Source organism: Rhea americana, unplaced genomic scaffold (genome assembly GCF_003343005.1).
Source record: "Rhea americana isolate MKP2758 unplaced genomic scaffold, rheAme1 scaffold_50, whole genome shotgun sequence".
Taxonomy (NCBI): Eukaryota; Metazoa; Chordata; class Aves; order Rheiformes; family Rheidae; genus Rhea; species Rhea americana.
Genome location: NW_028186646.1, coordinates 3189208 through 3208678, shown reverse-complemented (window position 1 = coordinate 3208678; position 19471 = coordinate 3189208). Strand labels below are relative to the sequence as shown.

Sequence of the window (19471 nt, the reverse complement as noted above, 5' to 3'; positions counted from 1 at the left end):
GAGCTTCTGCTCCAGTGTGCTGTGGCACTCAAGCATTTCAAGGAAAGTCCTTGAAAATTCTTTAATGTGAGCAAAGCACTATATTCCCTAGGCATTTTCTTGGAAATACGTGATGGCTTCAGCCAACATTTTCCCAAAGAATTTGCTTTAAAAAAGAAAGCTGGTTTCGATTAAAGAATTTACCTTGCTTGGACAGTTCCAGCCCAAACAATTAAAGGTAAGGCAATATTAGTGTTAGCTAATTAAAAAATAAAAAGATTGGGAAGGTTTTGGAGAACCTCAGAACAGGCATTGCTGCCAGTCATGTTACAGTTAAAGGGATATGAGAAAAAGGACCTGAAATGAGTAACTATGTTTTGCTATATTTCTAGCCTTAAAAATATACATCCACAGAAAAAAAGCATGTTCAGCACCATCAGTGCAAGTTCCCAGCTCTGGCCTCCTGCCCTCATTGACCCAAGCGTTCTTGCAGGCTGAAACTGCTATATCTGCCTGCTAACACCTTCCTAGGAAACATGGTCAAACCTCCGAACGAACACTGGTTGTGAAACACTTTTGATGAGTAACAGTGAGCTTTGGCTCTGAATTAGGCTCTGTGACAAGAATTCCCAAATTTATTTTGCTCAAGCGCCACCCTTGGCAGAGACGACAGCAGTGACAGAAGCTCCAGCTCTAGCATACATATGCAGGAGAAGGCATTTCCGTAACTGCTTGGAAGCAGCCTACGCAGTACCAGTGGTATTATAACATAGCTTGGGTTGCAGGGACAGGTGGAAGATTTAGCAGGGACTGCCAATGATTCTTAACATCAGACTGCTTTGAAAGGCTACAAAGATAATCCATCTAAGGCTGGCAGAGCGGATATCTTGCAAAATTTTCCTTTCCTTTTCCAGACAGATCTGCATTTGCTGAAACTGGAAGCACAGCTTGAGATTTTACATCACAAAAAAAAAGAAGTAACTATATATAACTCACCACACAGTACTATCTTTGTATCCTCAGATCTGGAACTACTTAGGCACACAAATGTACTGAAGAATTATGTTCAGTTCTGATCCATTCTGCCATAAGTTTTTAAGTGCAGTATAGAGGAGAAATTTAGTTCCCTACCTTTCTTGTAAGTGGCACTTCAATAGGGACAGGGACAACTTCTGCAAGCAGGCAGCCATAAAATGCTACCATAAAAGCAGCAGGATCGTTGTTAGGAAATACGAGTGTTACCTGAAACAGAGAGAGATATGTTAAGGGTTTTCTGCAGTGCATATTTAATTGTAGGTTTCAGCTAACAATAATTGCAGTTTCCGCCTTTCCTTTAGGAGAGAGATTATTTTAGAAACATTTCTATGATAAGTATTCAAATGCTTAATGAGAGATGGATGAGGAATCAGGAGGAATTCATTCTGATAGATGTTCCTTTTGTGAACATTTTCACTTAGGAAATTTTCTCTATAGTTAAATATTTTCATGCTACATTGTTTTCTACAGCGACAATACCTTTCAATCTGAGTCTCCATTTACTGATTGCTTTACAGGTGTGAAATATCAAAATAAATGGAATTAATAGAATTTTTACATTAATACAATTTTTAAATTACATTAATAATTTGCTTAAAGTATTAAAAACAAAGTGAATCTGTGACCAAATCAGATTACTAGACTTACCACATCATTTTATCAATCATTAATATGTTATTTTTTGTCTCCCTATGCTTTGTCCCATAGCAGAATTTTATTTTAGGATTGGACTGACTGTTGTCAAAGTGCAGAGGTTTCTGTGTATTTAGTGTTCACAAACACCTGATATCTGGAACAGCAAATGTCCTACTCTTCAAACTAGAAAATCCTCCAACCAATTGTGTCAAGGGGATCAGAGTATCTTTATTTTTAAGCTGAAGATTGTAACTTCGGAGAAGTCTAGAGAAAATTCGTAGAAAACACATTGCTACTTTATTTGTAAGCTGGCACATGAACCCATAGAAGTGTTTGAGCTGTCTGTATACATCCTTTATGCACATACCATCAAGAGTGATGGAAAGAAAGGGATCTTACTGGGTGCACTGAGGGCATGGCAGAGTTTACTGAACCCAGCAAACATCCGTAAAATATGCTGAAAGATCCCCAAAGATACCTTGAGGATTGTTGGATTGTTGGTACTTGTTGGTTTGGCTGGTGTTTTTTCAAACAAGCTGACAGAGGTGAGCAACTCTCACTTAAGTCCAGTGGTAATAAGGCACCAATTTCTCCCCTAAAAAACATTAGTCACTAACAGTCCTGTTCCAAATAACTAACTTGTATAAAAGGAAAAAAAGGGTAAGGCAGAAGGAAAACAAATTATACAGTGTATGTTACCAGATGAGAATCTGCTTATTTAGTAGATATTTTAGAGGACAAACTTAATTTCTAAGCAGCTGTCTGCGGTGACCCAAAGTTAAATTTCTGAAGTTACTATAAAAGGCAAACACAATTTTTGGTGTACTATAGTTATATTAGAATCAAGTAATCAAATGCAGGTATATTCACAATTTAAATGCAGGTATATTTTAGCTCAGACAAAGAAAATACAGAGAGATGTAGTAATAGTAATGAAAAACAGAGATTCTATAGACAGAATATACTTTTAAGGGGGAAAATGTCTTTCTGTGTTTTAGGTAATATTAACATAATGCAATAATTTCATTCTCCTTTAGAAAAGACCATAAATATCCACGCGTATTTCAACTATTATTTTAGAACTACCTTTAACTGTTGGCACACAAAATCTATTATTTAGAATAGAAAGCCTTCTTCAAAGAGGTCAAAAAGCTTTTATGTTATTACAACAGGAAGAGTGAGCAAAATAACTGCCTTGAACATCAGATGTACAATAACACCTCATCTTCAACATGAAGTTGCTTTAAATGATCATGTTTCTGTTACACAGAGACGCCAAGCAAGATGTTTTTACAGTGCAAAGCATATGCTTCCAGCACTCAGCTATAAACATTTTTTTTCACTGTAATCTAGATGGACTTATTTCAGAGGAATTGCAATTTGTTCTGTGTATGTCTTGCACTCTGAATTATCCACAAATCCTTTTTTAATGTTAGGAGATGTCAGTGGTCGCTGTAGTAAATTAATACAAAGACAGGCAGTTAATACACAATAGATAGAGAGACAGGCACACGCGTATTGCCCATTTCTGAACTTTCTTCCTTTTACAGCTTTCTGAGTGGATTCTTTTGATGTATACACTTGCACAGTTTGTTTCTTCTGCTGTTGCTTAGCTACGTAGTTGTAAATCAAGTAAAAAAGATTCTTCAAATCTCATTCCTGGCTAAATGCCACTATAGGAAGCAATTTAGATTAAGCATCTAGAGACTCTTTAGTTAAATTCTTCATGATTTATTTCTAAAAGAGACATAGGAAAGATTGTAAGGCTTGATTTTTTTAAAAATTCTCTCTTTTTTTTTTTTAATTGGGAAGCATTAATTGCATGCTCTCATTTTTGAAGCCCGTAGAAATGTATAACCTAAACAGACACACTTCTTACATGTGGGTCAAGAACACCAACTGAATCAACAGTCCAAGAATTGCTACCAAGCATCACAAGATGAAGACACACTCAAACCTCTAATCACTAGGTCATGATTAAAATTAGCATTTCTGAGAGGTTGCTGCATATCTGAGTATCCTGTTCTGGAATCTCTGCTCCATGGCCCAAGGCCAAACTGGAACGAGGTCTGTGGGAATTTGTGAGATGGCGCATTCTGGCACACAGCTACCACGGGCCAGCTAGCACGCAGGGAGCAAGTTTCGCCAACCTTGATGATGGAAGGGGTAGGAGCCTAAGCCAGCAAATACCTTCTGGAGCGCATAGCCCTAGGCTGTTCTTGTCTTCCTCTAGCAGCTGGAAGTGCTAGTTCTGCAACTCTTCCTCTATCTATTCACCTAGATTCAGCCACTAGCAGTTGCTGAATTGCAGTCAAGAACAAGGAACGGAAATATGCTCCATGTTAACATTCAGCACAATTCATTTATTTAATTGAGTGCCAAAATGTGCTTAATGTGCTTAGTTTGTTTGTCCTCCACAATGCTTCTCTTATTTCTACCATCTCAACAACTACAAAGTCATTAGTAAGTAAGTTTTACCCACATGACACCTCCAGGCTCTATAAGTAAGCTTATGCTAAAATCACTTTCCATGGGAAAGTTTATTGCTGATGTTGCCACAAATTCCAGTTACTACTCGTAAGTACCAAATCATTATTTATTGTGCAATTCAATACGAGTCTGAGTGAACAGCCTTTCTCTGAATAGAAACAGTTCCCACCATTTCACTTTATTAGTTTCCTCTGAGCACCCCAAATACCTCATCCTACCACATAAGGATGTAATTTGGATTATTAGTGACTAAAAATCATGGAGATACTTACCCTGTCTCCAGGTCGTACCATTGGTTCTTGTTTTGTGCCTAATTTATGTAGGATATTGTAAGCAACCTTCATACTTCTGGTCCAAAGTTTGCCTATTAACACAAAATTTGTAAAATTAGTTTTAAAATTCTGCTTATGTTTTAAAGCATTACTGAGGGGAAAGAATACCTTTAGAGTGAAAAACCTAAACAGTAAAAACATTTATATTAATCTTCTCACTAAATATGATATCAATGCTATAGCTAGTGCACATACTGTTAATATATTTCAATGCACATCAGAAACTTTGTTTGAACTTTCTTTTTCAATATAGGAATGTTTTTTAGAAAAAAAAGGTAAGAACAGTTTTCTTCTCTATTGACTTGGAGAAAATTGGATCCGGATTCCAAAGAGCTCACTGCTAGAAGTAGTTGGAATATTGTTAGGTCCAGGCAGCTTATTGCAGCATCCTTAGCTGTAGCAAGCTGGCTACGCTGCATCTCAGCCTGCCAGGAAGCACCATCTGAGGGCACCGCTCAGCCGTCGTGATGGCACACTCCCTGCCAAGCCACCAAGGAAAAAGAAAAGGCAGAGACAAGGGGAGAAGAAGAAGAAGAAGAAGAAACAACACACAAGACATCCCACAGCCAAGGGGGCACACTGAAGCAGCAGGGACCCTCTGACCCTTAGTACATCGTTACGGTGTGCTCTGACTTTAACCCTGGGCCTTCCTCCATCTCACTTGGTTGGCTTTTTCTTCTCACCTGCTCCCAAGCAGCCCCTGCCCTCAGTTCCATTTCATTTGCTCCTGATACCCTCCTTTTTGCCACCTCTCTTCTCCCTTGCTCAATTCTTCATCTCTCCATCTCTTCACTTAGATAATCCTTACTGAGACCTCATCCTAGTACTTTTTGAAGGAAAAATGATCTCCTCAAGAGCCATGTTGTGTCCCTTTCATTAATCCTTTAAGTAAGCAGCACACTCGGACTCTGCAAGGTCTTTCAGGCAATGTCGTTGTTACTTCCTCTGAACAGTACCTGCCATAACAGACTTTGCTCTTTGTTGGCCCATGTGTTCTGTCTTTAAGCTGTATCCAATCTGACAGCAACAAATCTTTAATTCATGCCCACCAATAACTTAAACGATAATCGGTTCTGACAACAGATTACCTATGGGGTTCAGCAGTTCAGGCTCCCAAACAAACGGTACTGCTATTTATAACTAACCAGTTACAGCAGTTGTTATATTAAGTTCCTCTACATCCTGGATAAAAAATGCAATGCTATCATATGATTTTAAGTGCAAATTTCATGTAAATATAAGACACAATGAGAAGGCCACATTTTCTTTTTTCCTTTTGAGGAAAACTGGAAGGGTCACTACTGCTTGCTACTGAGGAAGTACTAAGGAGAGGTGCAATCACTTCTTATGAAAATGGTAATATTGTATCATCAGGCTTGAATCAAACTATGTTTTTGCAGTTTTAAATTTACTTAAAATTACTCCAGTGTTTGGTGCTGAAGTGTGTGGATGTACATTAAACATTAATGCAAGCATGTAAACATTAGTCAATTCTGTTGCACTGGAAATTCAGCAGGGATACATGAGTACATCTGCAGAATTAACCCTCACAAGCATTTACTGTCAGGATAGTAGAACTACCCACATTTCCTTGAAAGAAAGTCTTTAAAAGCATCTTACATTTTACAAGAAAGGAAGATAAAACCAAAAAAGTCTTCAGGAAGCATTCTATTTTCCTAGAGGTTTTCAACATTAATGTTTCAGTGATAACAAACTTAAAAGAGCAATTAATAGTGATACAGAATGTTGGAGAACGGAAATCAGAAGCTTGGCAGAAGATCAGAATTGCAAGAAAGAACCATCTTTACACAAAACACTTTCAAGCTTGACACGGACACTGAGTTTTTAATCCCTTTCCTGAGAGACATAAGGGGCTGCTCCGAAAAGTTCTGTTTCAGCTATCAAGATTAATTCTATTACAAGTCTTAAATTTGCATTTGTGACATGTTCACACTTTTTGCATACACCAAATGTGACACCTTGCATACACTATTTTCTTCGAAATCTAAACACTGCAGGGCTAATTATATTACAGTATTCAGAGGCTCTCCTTCAGGAGTTCACTGGTGTTACAGTCCCCTCCATAAAAGCAATCTGACTAAATGCAGAAATTAAGTTCTTTCTAAGGCTAGGAAAAGTTTATGGGCTACCTTCTAGTAAGTATTACCAAGTATAGTAAGCATTTCTGTACATTTTATTCCAGTTTTGTCACAACACTCTTATTTCCACAATTTTTTCTGAGCTTCTAAAACAGAGCATACAATGCTGTCTCATTACCTCCCCACCTTTCCGTGTTAATGCACTCTGAACTGCACAGAATGTGCCATTAATGTTTCCTAATATTTAATACTTCAGAAAAGACTGCTCTTTTCCTTCACCACAGCCCTCTTCTGCTCTGTTTAACTGCATTATCAGAGGACAAATTATCTCAAAGTTGAAATACTTTATCCTTTTGTGAACTGCTGGACAACTGAACTACATTGACTAACTGCGTGTACATACGGATATGAAACTGTGGAGAACTGGAACAAAGGAGTTAGTTTGCATTCAGTTCAGAAGCAGCTGAACTATATGGCCTCTCCTGTCACCCTAAAGAGTCCCCTAACCCAAGTCCAGCCTTTTGGACTCTGGCTGCATTTGGCTGCCGGTTCCACTGCATTCTAGCAGAGACAGCGCAGTGACGGAAAGGAAGAAATCTTTCACGTAGGTAGAGTAAACTTTACGCTGATCTTCAACTGGATCCTGTTCAATGGGAAGCCAGTAATTTTTCTTCATAGCTTCATTCCTAAAAAATGAGCTCCAACATGAGCAGTAGTACAGAAGCTGGAGCCAGGAATGTATGAATCACTAAGGTCAGACCTGCAACTGATGGATGGGGAACAATCTCCTGTCTGAAGGCAGATAGAATTGTGTTTATTTTGCCACCTTGGCTCTTTGGCCTGCCAGCATCACTGAGAAACACAAAGGATTCCATGACTGCAGGATAAAAGTGCTCAATAACAAGGATGTTATAAAGAAGGAAATCTTTGAAGTATTTCCTTCCTTGGTTCTGCCTAGATTGCAATTCAGTGCAATTCTTCCTTTGCAAACTTAAAGATTGGACATTGCTGAGAAAAAGCTGATTGCTCAAAGCTCTCTCACAAATCTAGATGATGTGGCCTTGCCTTGACCTCGATACAGTGCTACATCTGCACTGCGGGAGAGGGAAGCACTGGCAAGGAAGCCAGCTGTGCTTCGTCCATGGCTATCTCTGAGACAGCGCTCACCACCACGGTGCTGAGTCTTGAGCGGCATGAACTTTGTTGTGTGGGCTGCAAAGGAAATCTTGCTGCTCGTGACGGCTGAGGATATGCCTCCTTTGTCCTCAGCTGGAGAGCAATTAAGTGCAGGTCTTCCTCAGGTAAGCACGCTGTTCCTCATCTTCTAATTCCTTGGCTTGAAGACAGGAGGGTAGAATAAGAAACCCAAGCAATAGTTTCATTTAGTAGCAACTTGACGAGCCCATGTTTTAGCTTAGTGGCAGAGCTTATTTTTTTCCCAGAGAGACTCACAATCTAGCTGTAGTAGCTAGGTGCTCTCTGCTCTTCCTGCAGCTACGGAGGGCAAGTGCCAGCTGAGGGTACTTACCTGGTTTACCACTGGCACTTCCAGATTGTTTCCGCAGGTAAAGAACAGAACTTGTGGGCCTTCCTCTTCTTCCTTTGCTACCGGCATCCCCACTGTCTTGTGGTCCTTCTGAATGATGCTCTAGCTTGCCTTCCTGGGGACACCAAAGTCTAACAGGATTTGCCCCGCCTCACTTGCTAGCTTTGACATCTGCTCACCATATCAGTCGTACATGAAAATTTTCTTGAGTTCAAAGATGAACAGTTGATAAGTCATTTAGAGAGAGATATGGAGCTCCAGTGCCATTTCAAACACTAGAGTATCCTGCCTGGCCTCCAGTTGCCAAATGAGCTGAACTTGCACTGACCCTGTACTGTATCTGTCAGTCACATATAGTCACATTTTGGGTAACTAAAGGCACTAGATGCCTATGTTTAAGCACCTGAATTACTCCCAGTTTTCACTCCCAAAACAAAACAGACTGCTCAATGTCCAAAGAAGAGATTCCTGAGTCAATTTTGGAAACCAAACCAAACCTTACAACATTAACTTGCCCTTCATCACTACTACAAATTAGTCTTGATCTCACTTTCTACAAAAGTGCAAAATTTGGTGTTGGTTTCTGAGATCTTTTATAACTCTGCAGGATGGCAAGAAATTAACCTTTCTCCGTATTTGTCATTCTCTGATGTATTTCTAACTACCAAAGCATCTGCTGAAGAAATAGATCTTTTTCTTCTAAAGGTGAAAAAAGATTACTTCTTCCTTAGCCACTTCTGTCACTTATCCAGAATACGTGTCTGGGCATTGCTGCCAGACTTTCAAGTCCTAGAAGTTCATGCAGGGATGCCAAGTCATTTTTAATATTCTTTACACATTTGCAAACTAACTTCAGTGTTCCCAATACATAATAGCAGGTATCAGCAAGTAAGCAGTAAAGCAGCTATGTCTCTGAAGCTGAGCTATATCCTGCAGATCTCATATATACAGAAATTTTCGGTAGGACAGGCTGAAAAAAATCATCTCACTTTCGGGTAGCTGTGGTGAACTTTGTGGTGAACCTGTGTTAGGCAAGTTACTTTTGCTGATGGAATTTTGATTTAGTTGCATAGTAGCAACTCTACACCAGTAACCACATACCTTAAACTTCACTTGTTATCAATCTTGTTGGATGGTAAAAGCCTATTCAGAGGGCAATATTTTTTACCAGCTAAAATTTAGTAAGCTGGAGTGAGTTAATAGCCAGTCCCATCTGGTTAAGCAATACATAATGAGGGTAAAGGAAATCACTAGGTCTTAAAAACAATACAAAAGGGGCCAATTCACAAAAAATATATGCCTTCCACATGACACTGATGTAAAGTCCCTCCTTCACAAATTTGTAGAGGGAATATACATTTGTGTTGAATGTAAAGAAGGTTATAAAAGAAAAGCTTGCATCAGAGAGAAAACTTAGAGACAAAACAAACCACAATCAATTTCCTTATTATATTCAGTATGCTTTTCAGAGCCACACAGCACTAACTCAGCAAAACCAAGGCAGTGGTCGCTTACCAATCTCCGTGCACAGCAACTGTGAGACTGCCAAAGTTCAACTGCAAATAATTTTGTCAAATATTCATTCCTTCAATATCACAACATGACATTTCTAATATTAAATAGAAAGAAAATATTAAACCTAGTGTAAATGGCAGTCTTGATAATGCTATGCAGGTAAAGTGGCACTTTTTTTGCTTTGCAAAATAATAGCCGCAGATCTGCTGCTGTGTTAACCCTTTCTTCACAGGCTCCTTAGGTTCCTCCTGAGCACCAAACGAAGAAGCTGCCTTTTGGGAAAAAATACAAACCAAAAGAACAAAAATGATACACTGCAGAGAATAAAAGACTCCTGGTATAGGCAGAATAGAGGTAACTGGCACTTAAGAGTGCCTGATTTTGCAATCTAAATCCTAGTCTTGAAATAAAGATTTTGTTTAATTTTCTGTATTTTTGTTAAAGAAGTAAAGATTTAAAGTATTAAACAAATAGATCACTGATACCTTACCTAGGAGCTTGAACCATGAGTATTCAGCAAGTGTATCAGCCAGCTGAGCTAGAGAAACAACTACCTCTGTGAGCAACGAGTTTTCAGAGATAAGGATAGCTGGGTTATGTAATTACTTTCTTAGGAGAAGAGTCTTGATTCCCTCACTCTCTTCTTGGTAAATGAGAAATTTCTGGCCTAGGAGGTTCACGCAGCAAGAGGACCTGGATGGATGGGGCCCTGTGCCAGCTACAGCATGGCATGGGGTTGGACCTCTATCTTCAGGTTGTTGTTAGCAGAATTTCAACGGCTTCAGGGTATCCCCAGGAGGGGTTGTAGCACTTCTGCTAAGGCACCATGACTTCAGCCTTGGAATGTTTACAGTTATGCTATTTTTCTCATGGGCAATTCATTTTAAAAAAAGTCAATTTTCAGGCATTTCTCTCTCCATAGGATCCGAATGGATAAAGAGAAGATGCTTATCTATCCAAAGAGCTTTCTCTGCTCTTTTCTACCAACCCTGCTATCTCCAGCAGCCCTCTGATGTGGTAAACAGAGCTACTGAAAATTGTTAAAAAAAAACCCAAAACTTACTACAGGAAGTGTTAGATAGCAGAAATGAGATTCTTTGAATCACACACAGTTAACTGCGTAGTTTTGCTGGTTTTTTAAAACAGTTACAATTAAAAAGCTCAAAAAAAAACTCATTCCCAAATTACTTTCAGCTTTTTACCTTCTACTTTTTCTCAAGCCTTTCTGATCCTTCTTGGAAAAAATCATTTTACCGGTAAGAAAGTTAGCTATGATAGCATACGTACTATATGGGATTTTTATTGTCCTATACTCATGTTTCTCCTCTAGAAGAAAGCATTAAGCATTTCATTATTAATACCAACAATACCAAACTAGGTGCCTGACTGCTCTGATTAACCTTGTATCAGAAAGATATTGCCTTCCTTTTCCTCAAAGTATATATTAGCTTTCTAGTCAGAGTTCAGACTTACACAAAACCCCGTAAAGACATCTTTTCCCTTATGTCAGACATTTCAATTTATGCAAATTCAGTGATTTCATTTATAAAAAGACTGTGAGGAACTTAAGTAAGATGTTCTCCACTTAACCAAGTTCCCAGAGGGATAAGATATTTGAAAAGTAAGTAATATTCATAGCTTCATTCACTACAAAGAGCCTAACAGTTTCGAGTACATTAAATAAAAACTATAATTTAGGTGCTGAGAACTCTGAAAACTGAGGCTAATGCTTCAAAAACTTGATTAAAAACAACTTAAGTCTGGAAAAAGTTAAGCTATTCATTTTTTCTATCTATGGCACTCTGAGACTGAATAACTTCTTTAAACTACTTCTCTTAACAGCACAACATGTCAAGATCTATAGGAAGGACCACTTATTGTGGTCCACTCTGATTGTATCATATCCATATCAACCACTGCAACATACATAGAAAAATTCATTCTAGTAACTAAAACATCTATCGCACAAGATAGTCTTTTCAAACTAACGTACCACTGTCTACCATGGCATATTGAACCGTCAATCCCTTCTCAGATTTCTCTAGACAGAACAGCAAAAGAGTTTTGAGGAAAGCTTTGGAGAAGGATAACTTTGTGGACTTCCAGAGAGCTCCTTTTCAGAACGTAAGGCTACCAAGGGGGAGTATGAAACTGTCCAAAAAAATTAAGATTGTGATGGATGCTTGAGGTCCTGGAGGAAAAGAAGAAAGTTAAGAGGGGTAAGGACAGAATGTGAAGGGCTTTGAAAATGAAGGAGAAATTAGTTTTTAGAAAATAGTCAAAAGTCAGTGGATATACATAGATGTAAGAGAAAAAGCAGTTGTTCAGTTGAGGAACCTTTGCAATCACATTCTGGATGGATAAAATGGGTAAGATTGCATTTTTCAGGGCCAGAAAAAAGATGCTGCAAGAATCAACACTAAGGTGAGAGATGGGATGAGGTTTAGCTGGGTAGATGAGGAGAAAGGTCTGCATTTAAAAAGATTTGCCTTCAAAATAACCTGCAAGATCTAGACACATAGTGGCTAAACAAAACTGAACAAATGTCTCAGTCATTTATCATAGAATCATAGAATTGGTAAGGTTGGAAGGGACCTCTGGAGATCATCTAGTCCAACCCCCCTGCTCAAGCAGGGTCACCTAGAGGATGTCAGCCAGGGTTACAGCAACAAGGACCCCCCTTGCTGAAGCCTGGGCTTGAAACAGGGACCTTTAGATCTTTAGTCTAATGCTCTCCCAGCTGAGCTACTTATCTCAAATTGAAACAGAAACCCCTCAGTTCTCAGTGCCTGAAATATCAAATCACAATTTCCAAGTAGAATCACAGAATCAGTAAGGTTGGAAGGGACCTCTGGAGATCATCTAGTCCAATCTCCCCACTCAGCAGGGTCACCCAGAGCATGTTAGACAGTGCTGCATCCAGGCAGGCCTTGTCTCCAGAGAAGGAGACAAAGGGCTCATCTGGGATTTGAACCTGGGACCTCTCACACCTTAAGCAAGAATCATACCCCACATTTATGATAGTCAAGTTATGCTCTGAGTGACAGGCAGAATGGTAATACTGTCTACAACAATCAAGAAGGGAGGAGATAAATATGCTTGGCATTGAGCAAATAAATCTTCTTACTCAGCCACGATGTGATTTAGCTGACAGCTACAAATCTGTCACAGAGACAGTCACAGAATGTAGTTGGGGAAGAAGGATGTAGGTATGGAATAAGCAGGTAAATCTATCCATGTAGAGATAGAATTTGGAGAAGCTGATGCATAAGAGGAAAAAAAAGATCAAAAGACATCATGTAGGATCCTCCTTGGAAACTCAGAAAGTTGGGAGGATTAATGAAGAGGATCTTCATAAAAACAGGAGAGGGCAAAAAAAGAGATAGAAGCAGAAACAGTAAAGAGAGAACAAATATTCAAGGAGAGGTATTTAAGTGACTGTGTAGATAAAACGTCAAGGAATGAATGTCTAGAACCTTAGAATTATTTTTTTTTTAATTCAATATTTGTCAAAATAGTGCCAAGAAAAATCCATGTAATGATGTTTCCTTGAATTTGTGAAGAACCTGAAAATAACTGTGAGGTACAAGCTCAGAGGCTACTGGAAGTTACCAAGGTTGACATTTTAAAGTTTTTGTCATTGGACATACATGCACACAAGGAAAGGCAGTGTCATATGAATACCATACGGTACGATTGTTGGCAAGCTCATCCTTCAAAAGTATATTCAACCAGAAGGGTGAGTGAAACGCTCCATAGGGATAAAAATTCAGGCCTATGAGTGTCTTTGCTGAGTTCAAGACTTGATTTCTATTAACATGCATTTTTAAATAATGTCATGCCAACAGTTACTAGGGAATATCACAGAGCCAATAGGTGGCATACTTATACCAAAATTACCCATAAAACTACCAGTAAAATGGCAGATGGCTGTAATGTTAATTATGTTTTAAAAGCAGTTGCCATTTAAGTAGGAATTAACATTTCTCCTGAAGAGGACTAGCCGCTTGAAATCCATCTAGCAGAAAACAATTCACCAAATCTCTTATGAAAAATTGTGGCTTATAATTTTTTTTATAAAAAGAAAAAGTAGAAAAAAATCAAATTTTTTTCTGACTTCATGAAACTACTGAAAAGCAGTTGCAGAAATGACCTCCTATAGGGCTGCCAAGTGGCAGCACAGAAAAAATGAGTTTTAATCCCATTTTTCTCAGCTTAGAAGAGGGATTCTGAAAGAGTTAGCTTAGGAAGAGAAGCAGGCCAAATGAGCAAGGTGGATGACTGCCACAGGTGATTTGCCCAGCTTTCCAGCTCTTCAGGCAAACAGGACATATGCTTAGATTCTTTGGACAGATAATATCCAGAATACTGGTATACAGAAATGGTTTGATTCTCAGTAACATCTTCATTTTCTTTCCTATCTAATTTATTCAGGGCTTTCAGTAGATGATACGAATTGCTCTTCTGTAAAGATATAATTACAAACTTTAAAATTCTTCTCCAGTTCCAAGTAAATGTCTTTAAGGAAGAAAACAGTGATCAACAGTGAATTGTATATTTGACCCTTAACTTAGGTAACTTTTTAACTCTAGGTACCTGAAGGGACAGTGTTACATGCATGACCTTCAGTAGAGTTCAGTTATGCTTTAAAAGCCTTTAAATACATTTGCAACCCCAAACTTGCAGCAAACATTTCTTCAACCAAGGACTATCTTCAGTCTAACTCCTAAATGGAAGGAATCACTCAACACAGAACAATATAGAGAAAATGTCTATATTACATCATGTAAAAATATTCCCTGCACCAAAGTCTAGGCCCATGAAAAGGTAGAAATATAAAAAGCAAAATCATTTTTTATTTCTGTATCAGTAATACACAAAGAATGTTCCAACTTGCTTTCAAAGTTTGACATTTGTCCATAACGATTCCTTTGAACATCTCCAAAATGACCCCTGAATATCTCACATTTAGCTTCTAATTGTGAGCTATGTGACAGAGATATCCTTATGTTTATCTCCGCTTGGCCTTTCTTGGTTGCAGCAGCCTGCCAGGTAGTACACACCAAAATATATCAACACAGGAAGACCACACTGAAATGTATCCTAGCCAATCTATTTCAAGGGGGTATGTTTTCTAGCTGTACAACTAAATACCAGGAAGAGTAACTCAAATTATAATATCAGCAGAACATGAGAAAAATCCTATTTTAAGTTTTTCAGGAAGCTTTGTTTACCGGATTCTGCCTTTGTAGAACAAAGCCTGGGTAATATCCAAGGGGAATGGATTTTCAAGTTAATCTTCAGTAAAATCTGTCCTACCATTTCTATTTAAAAGGTGGTTTTCATTTATAATCTGTGATTTCAGGGAAGTATCAGCTTAGATCTTTTCCTCTTCATGAAATAAATCTTACTACAACATCTCACAAATTCCTAATCAGATACCACCAGCCTCAGATTTTTTTTACCCTACTTAGAAATGAGATAAATCAGATAAATCATTAGAAGGCTTTTTCACTACATATATATATATTTATATACAAGTATGTTTGTGTGTGTGTGTGCGTGCGCGCGTGTGTACACATGCACTATATACTATTACATAAAAAAATGAGAAGTTTGAAGAGTGCTTACCATAAGTGAGGATATACAGTGGTTTCCCATTAGTGTCCATAGTGGTTAGGCAAGGAGCTTTTGGTGAGATGGTCCCCCATCGCTGCAAAGCTGCTTCCAGAGAAGGCGGCCAATTTGTAACCACACCTAATTGTTCCCCACGCATGGCCAACATCTGAGCTCCTTCTGGTTTTGGCTGGTTTGGATCTGGCTGTTGAACTTATGATTATGAAAAGATATACAGTTACCATGTAAATTCTATACCTTGTGTATACCTGTGTAATCAAGAGAATAAGTTACCTTTGCAAAATATCCTGAAAATAATGACATGTTAGAAGGTATTGAGAAGCTACAGAGAAATATAATAGAATAATTAAGTTTTAACCCTAATAGAGATGAAGCAACTGAAACACCTCAGGAATGTATGTGCTTATCCTCACACCAGCTCTACAAGCAGAAGAAGAAACTATTGAGGCAACATGCAGAGATCATCTTAGAAATAATCAACCTTTTTGTTCCTAAGAAGAGATGGGGAATATGTTTTCTTGGCAAAACAGTAGTAATAAAATAAACTGTAGAACCAATGAAAAACTGTATTCTAAGTAATTAATACATCCATTTAAGTCATGTTCTGTTACACTGCTTTCTTACAAATTGCTAAGAAGACTATTTGAATTACCATATCCTGGCAAATCATAATTATCAAAGCCTTGAGGTAGGTTTAGAAGCACTGTTTTTTTAAAAAATAACTTTTTCATTTACTGACTTTGTGCTTGTTTCCACCTTACATTCAGTTCATTTTTTTTCAATGCTTCTCTATTATTAAAGGATACATAAAATATTTAACATGCCCCTTTACTGACAATATTTTTCTTACTGATATTTGAAAGAAATGGCTGTAACACACAGCCGAATGTTCTTGGAGGAAAGCTTTCCTCCACTGTCTCTTATGCTGAATTATACAGTCTCACTGCAAGCATAAGCACAAACGAAGCAAACAACCAAAACCTGTGATTCTACTGCAGTGTCCAAGTTCACTACAAGCGGATCCCACTAAATATCAACATTTTCCAATACTTGTCAGTTCCAGGAGGGCTAACTTAGTGTTCTAGAAAGTCAGTGTAGAAAACAAACATTTTACAGAGTTGTAAAAAGAGATCCCAAAACCTTTTGAAAAACAGTCATTTTACCTTCTAACAATTCCTCAAAGTCATCTACAAAGAACTCTCGTAATGGTGGTCGTTTGGGCCGTTTTAGAGTATTGACCAGCTGCTGAATCTTTGCTGACACTCTGCTGCTCACTGGTACTCCTGCAGGACAGGGATCAATGGAGACATCAGTCGACCGCTATGCTGAACGTCACCAGACGGTAAGTGGGTGAGAGAAAGGCTAGGACTGCAAGGCCACCACAACTACAGTTTCATGACATACTGTGACTGTGACTCAAATATTCAACATTAAGACATTAAGATCATTTCAGCAAAAAGGAACAATGATGCCTAGTTTAAATAAGAACAACAATACCATAATTTCAGAGTGAGCTTGCAAAGTTAAGAGGAGAAACAGCACATCACAGACTTGGGGAGAGAAGCACAGTGAAAAACCCCCTCCCTACAGTAACTGCTCGTAACCACAGAGAACTCTTCTAGGTGGCTTTGGTGATGGTCAGTGAGAAGACAGGCATTGGTTCTCCACATGATTACTGGTCATACCAACTGTCTGACCAGAGGGCTTCCAGCAAACCGCAGCTCAGCGAGGAGGATGGGTCGTAGGTTCTGCCCCATCGTTTATTCTGGCTTGCCTTTTAAACTGCAGTGGAGGTCTGTCCAGTGCCCTCTTAGCCATGGCTCACACCTTTGCATGATTTCAGCATGACACTATATTCCCTGAACATGCCTTTAGCCAATCCATCGGCCCGCAGTCTCCAAAGGGAGTATGCCTGCTCAGACAGCACTTTGAAAAACATAGTTCTGAAAAGGGGCATGGGACATGGGGCATTTCATAATATAATCCTGTCAAACACCTTCCCCTTTCTTCTTCCTGGTAGAGTACAGAGCCTCTGAAAAATCCATGTCATCTGTTCTTGAACTAATATCTTTCTCCCACTGCACTGCAGAAATTTCAGCTTCCTACCCTTCCAGAAGGCTGGCTCCAACACTTTTACCAAGTGGTTTTTAGAGCTGAAGCTGTTAAGTTTAGATGCAATACACTTGGTCATCAGTTCCACACCTTGCTGAAATACTGTTTCATATGTTTTAGAAAAGAGGAGCAGTAAATAAGAAAGGGTTTACAAATAACTGTTTTTCAAAAAAAAAAAATGCTCAGAAAATAAAACTTCAAACACGTTACTTTTCAGAATGTAGCCGTCTTAGTATGTCACATCCTTTGCCATTGAAAAGGCAGAGTAGCTATAACCAGACAGCATGACAAAAGCAGATCTAAGGAGGTTTGCTGCTTTCATTTGCTAAGCAAATTCTATAGGGAATCTGCTCTGATAATTAAGAAATATTTCTCTGTGTTGGCTTCATGTATGCCAGTTTATTTTAGGACTAAAAAGACACTGTAACTTTGTTTGTACATGTTCGTAAGTGAAATGTGCCCAGAAGAAACAAGGAGCAGATGTATACACTAACCACTGAAAAGGTTACAATATTAAAAAAAGAAAACAATTTTGCTCTGTGACATACCATCACCAGTTTCCATAAGTTCAGCATTTCCATACTTTGGTGCCACTCGTGCTGTTGATCCTTGTGGTCTTTCTACTTGTATTGAGTGTTCTGAGGTGTAAGTGGTAACATCTGGAGGGGCAGAATGATTTTCTGTGAAAAATAAGTTAAAAGGTTTAACCATGTCCCTCTAGTGTTGCAGGGAGAAAAGCAAAGGGGAGAGGAAGGAGTACCATTTGTATTTTTTTTCATCATCCAAATAGGCATTGAAGTTCATGCACAAAATGAATGTCCACAACTATTATGTACAGCATGGTTTTAATATATGAATTGTCCACTGATTAAAAAAGGGTCTGTATATCTGCAAGCATATAAGCAATAAGCTAAAAATATTACACAACCAGGTCATTTGTTTTCCACTAACATTTAATTTTATACCAAGTTAAAGATTGTGGAAAAGTGTAGATAGAAAAAGACTCACACAAATATTCTTCTGATAGATTGTTGAATCAGTATTTCAAAATAAAAAGAATATATTATGCTAAGTCAATCAATTGCAAGTGCCAATGCATATCCCTTTTATAGCCTCTGCATTTTGAATTTGACAATTTTAGTTTTGAAAGAAATTTGTTGCATATTAGGAAAAAAAATCATTCACAACAGGAATTAGGAATTAGAATTGGAACATAGGAGAAAGAAATAAAATGTAAAGAAACATGAACATTGCCTTCTGTGTGGACACTTACTTTTCTATTATTTTTAGATACAGTTATTTCAATTCTTCCGCATAACAAAGACTCGCCTTCCAGAAGGCAAATACAATTTGGTCTGACTCATGCCATCACTACTAAACAATTTCACACAGCTAATCTTTCTCTCTCCTGGCCTGATAAAGCAGCATGCTACCACAGTTTGTTTTCAAGTCTGAGTCTGTATTACCTACGTATTTGTACTATTTTTACAGGTTGTCTCATGAATTTTCGTCCAGGTTTTTAACAGCATTAGGGTTGATGGAGATAAATACCACGAGCAAATAATAACTTCTCTCTTCATTGGCATAAATGATCCCCAGCGGCCACCAAGACACAGAAGAAGACAGGGTTTCATGCTACTGCCACTGAAGTGAGGAGGAACATGCTCCATTTAATGATAAGAATCTAATAAATGTAAATGTATTTACATTTAAAATGAAAAATTGTGGAAAAATTTAATCTGGTTCCATTACTATTTTCAAGACACATTTTAATTAAATCTGTCTTATATACATTATGATGTCCTAACTCTACTACAACACTGACTTCCACAGTGAATTCCACCTGAAATGGATAAAAAGAATTTCTACAAGTCTTGAAGAACTTTGGAGCACTGTAATTCTGGTAGATTCAATCCCAAACGCATGCACCATCAACAGAGATAACTGATTTTTATGGCTATATATACAGGATACAGATGGCTATATTATATGGCTATTTTGGATACTTCTCATTTGAAAATAGCATTTGATGGATAACTGTCACAAAAAATTAAGACATGATACTAGAGTCCATAGTTGTTATTTAATAT

General features: G+C 38.2%; 1 protein-coding gene across 1 annotated transcript in view; it reads right to left on the bottom strand.

Moving 5' to 3' along the window:
* DIP2C (DIP2 acetate--CoA ligase C (putative)) overlaps positions 1-19471 on the bottom strand; it is a 183168-nt gene that overhangs the window by 91406 nt on the left and 72291 nt on the right. The window contains exons 8-12 of the mRNA XM_085317723.1: positions 17930-18061; positions 16433-16552; positions 15264-15461; positions 4413-4504; positions 1111-1221 (exon numbers count right to left, since the gene is read on the bottom strand). Of these exons, the coding sequence (XP_085173849.1) occupies positions 1111-1221; positions 4413-4504; positions 15264-15461; positions 16433-16552; positions 17930-18061 (653 nt within the window). The remainder of the gene's footprint in view (positions 1-1110; positions 1222-4412; positions 4505-15263; positions 15462-16432; positions 16553-17929; positions 18062-19471) is intronic.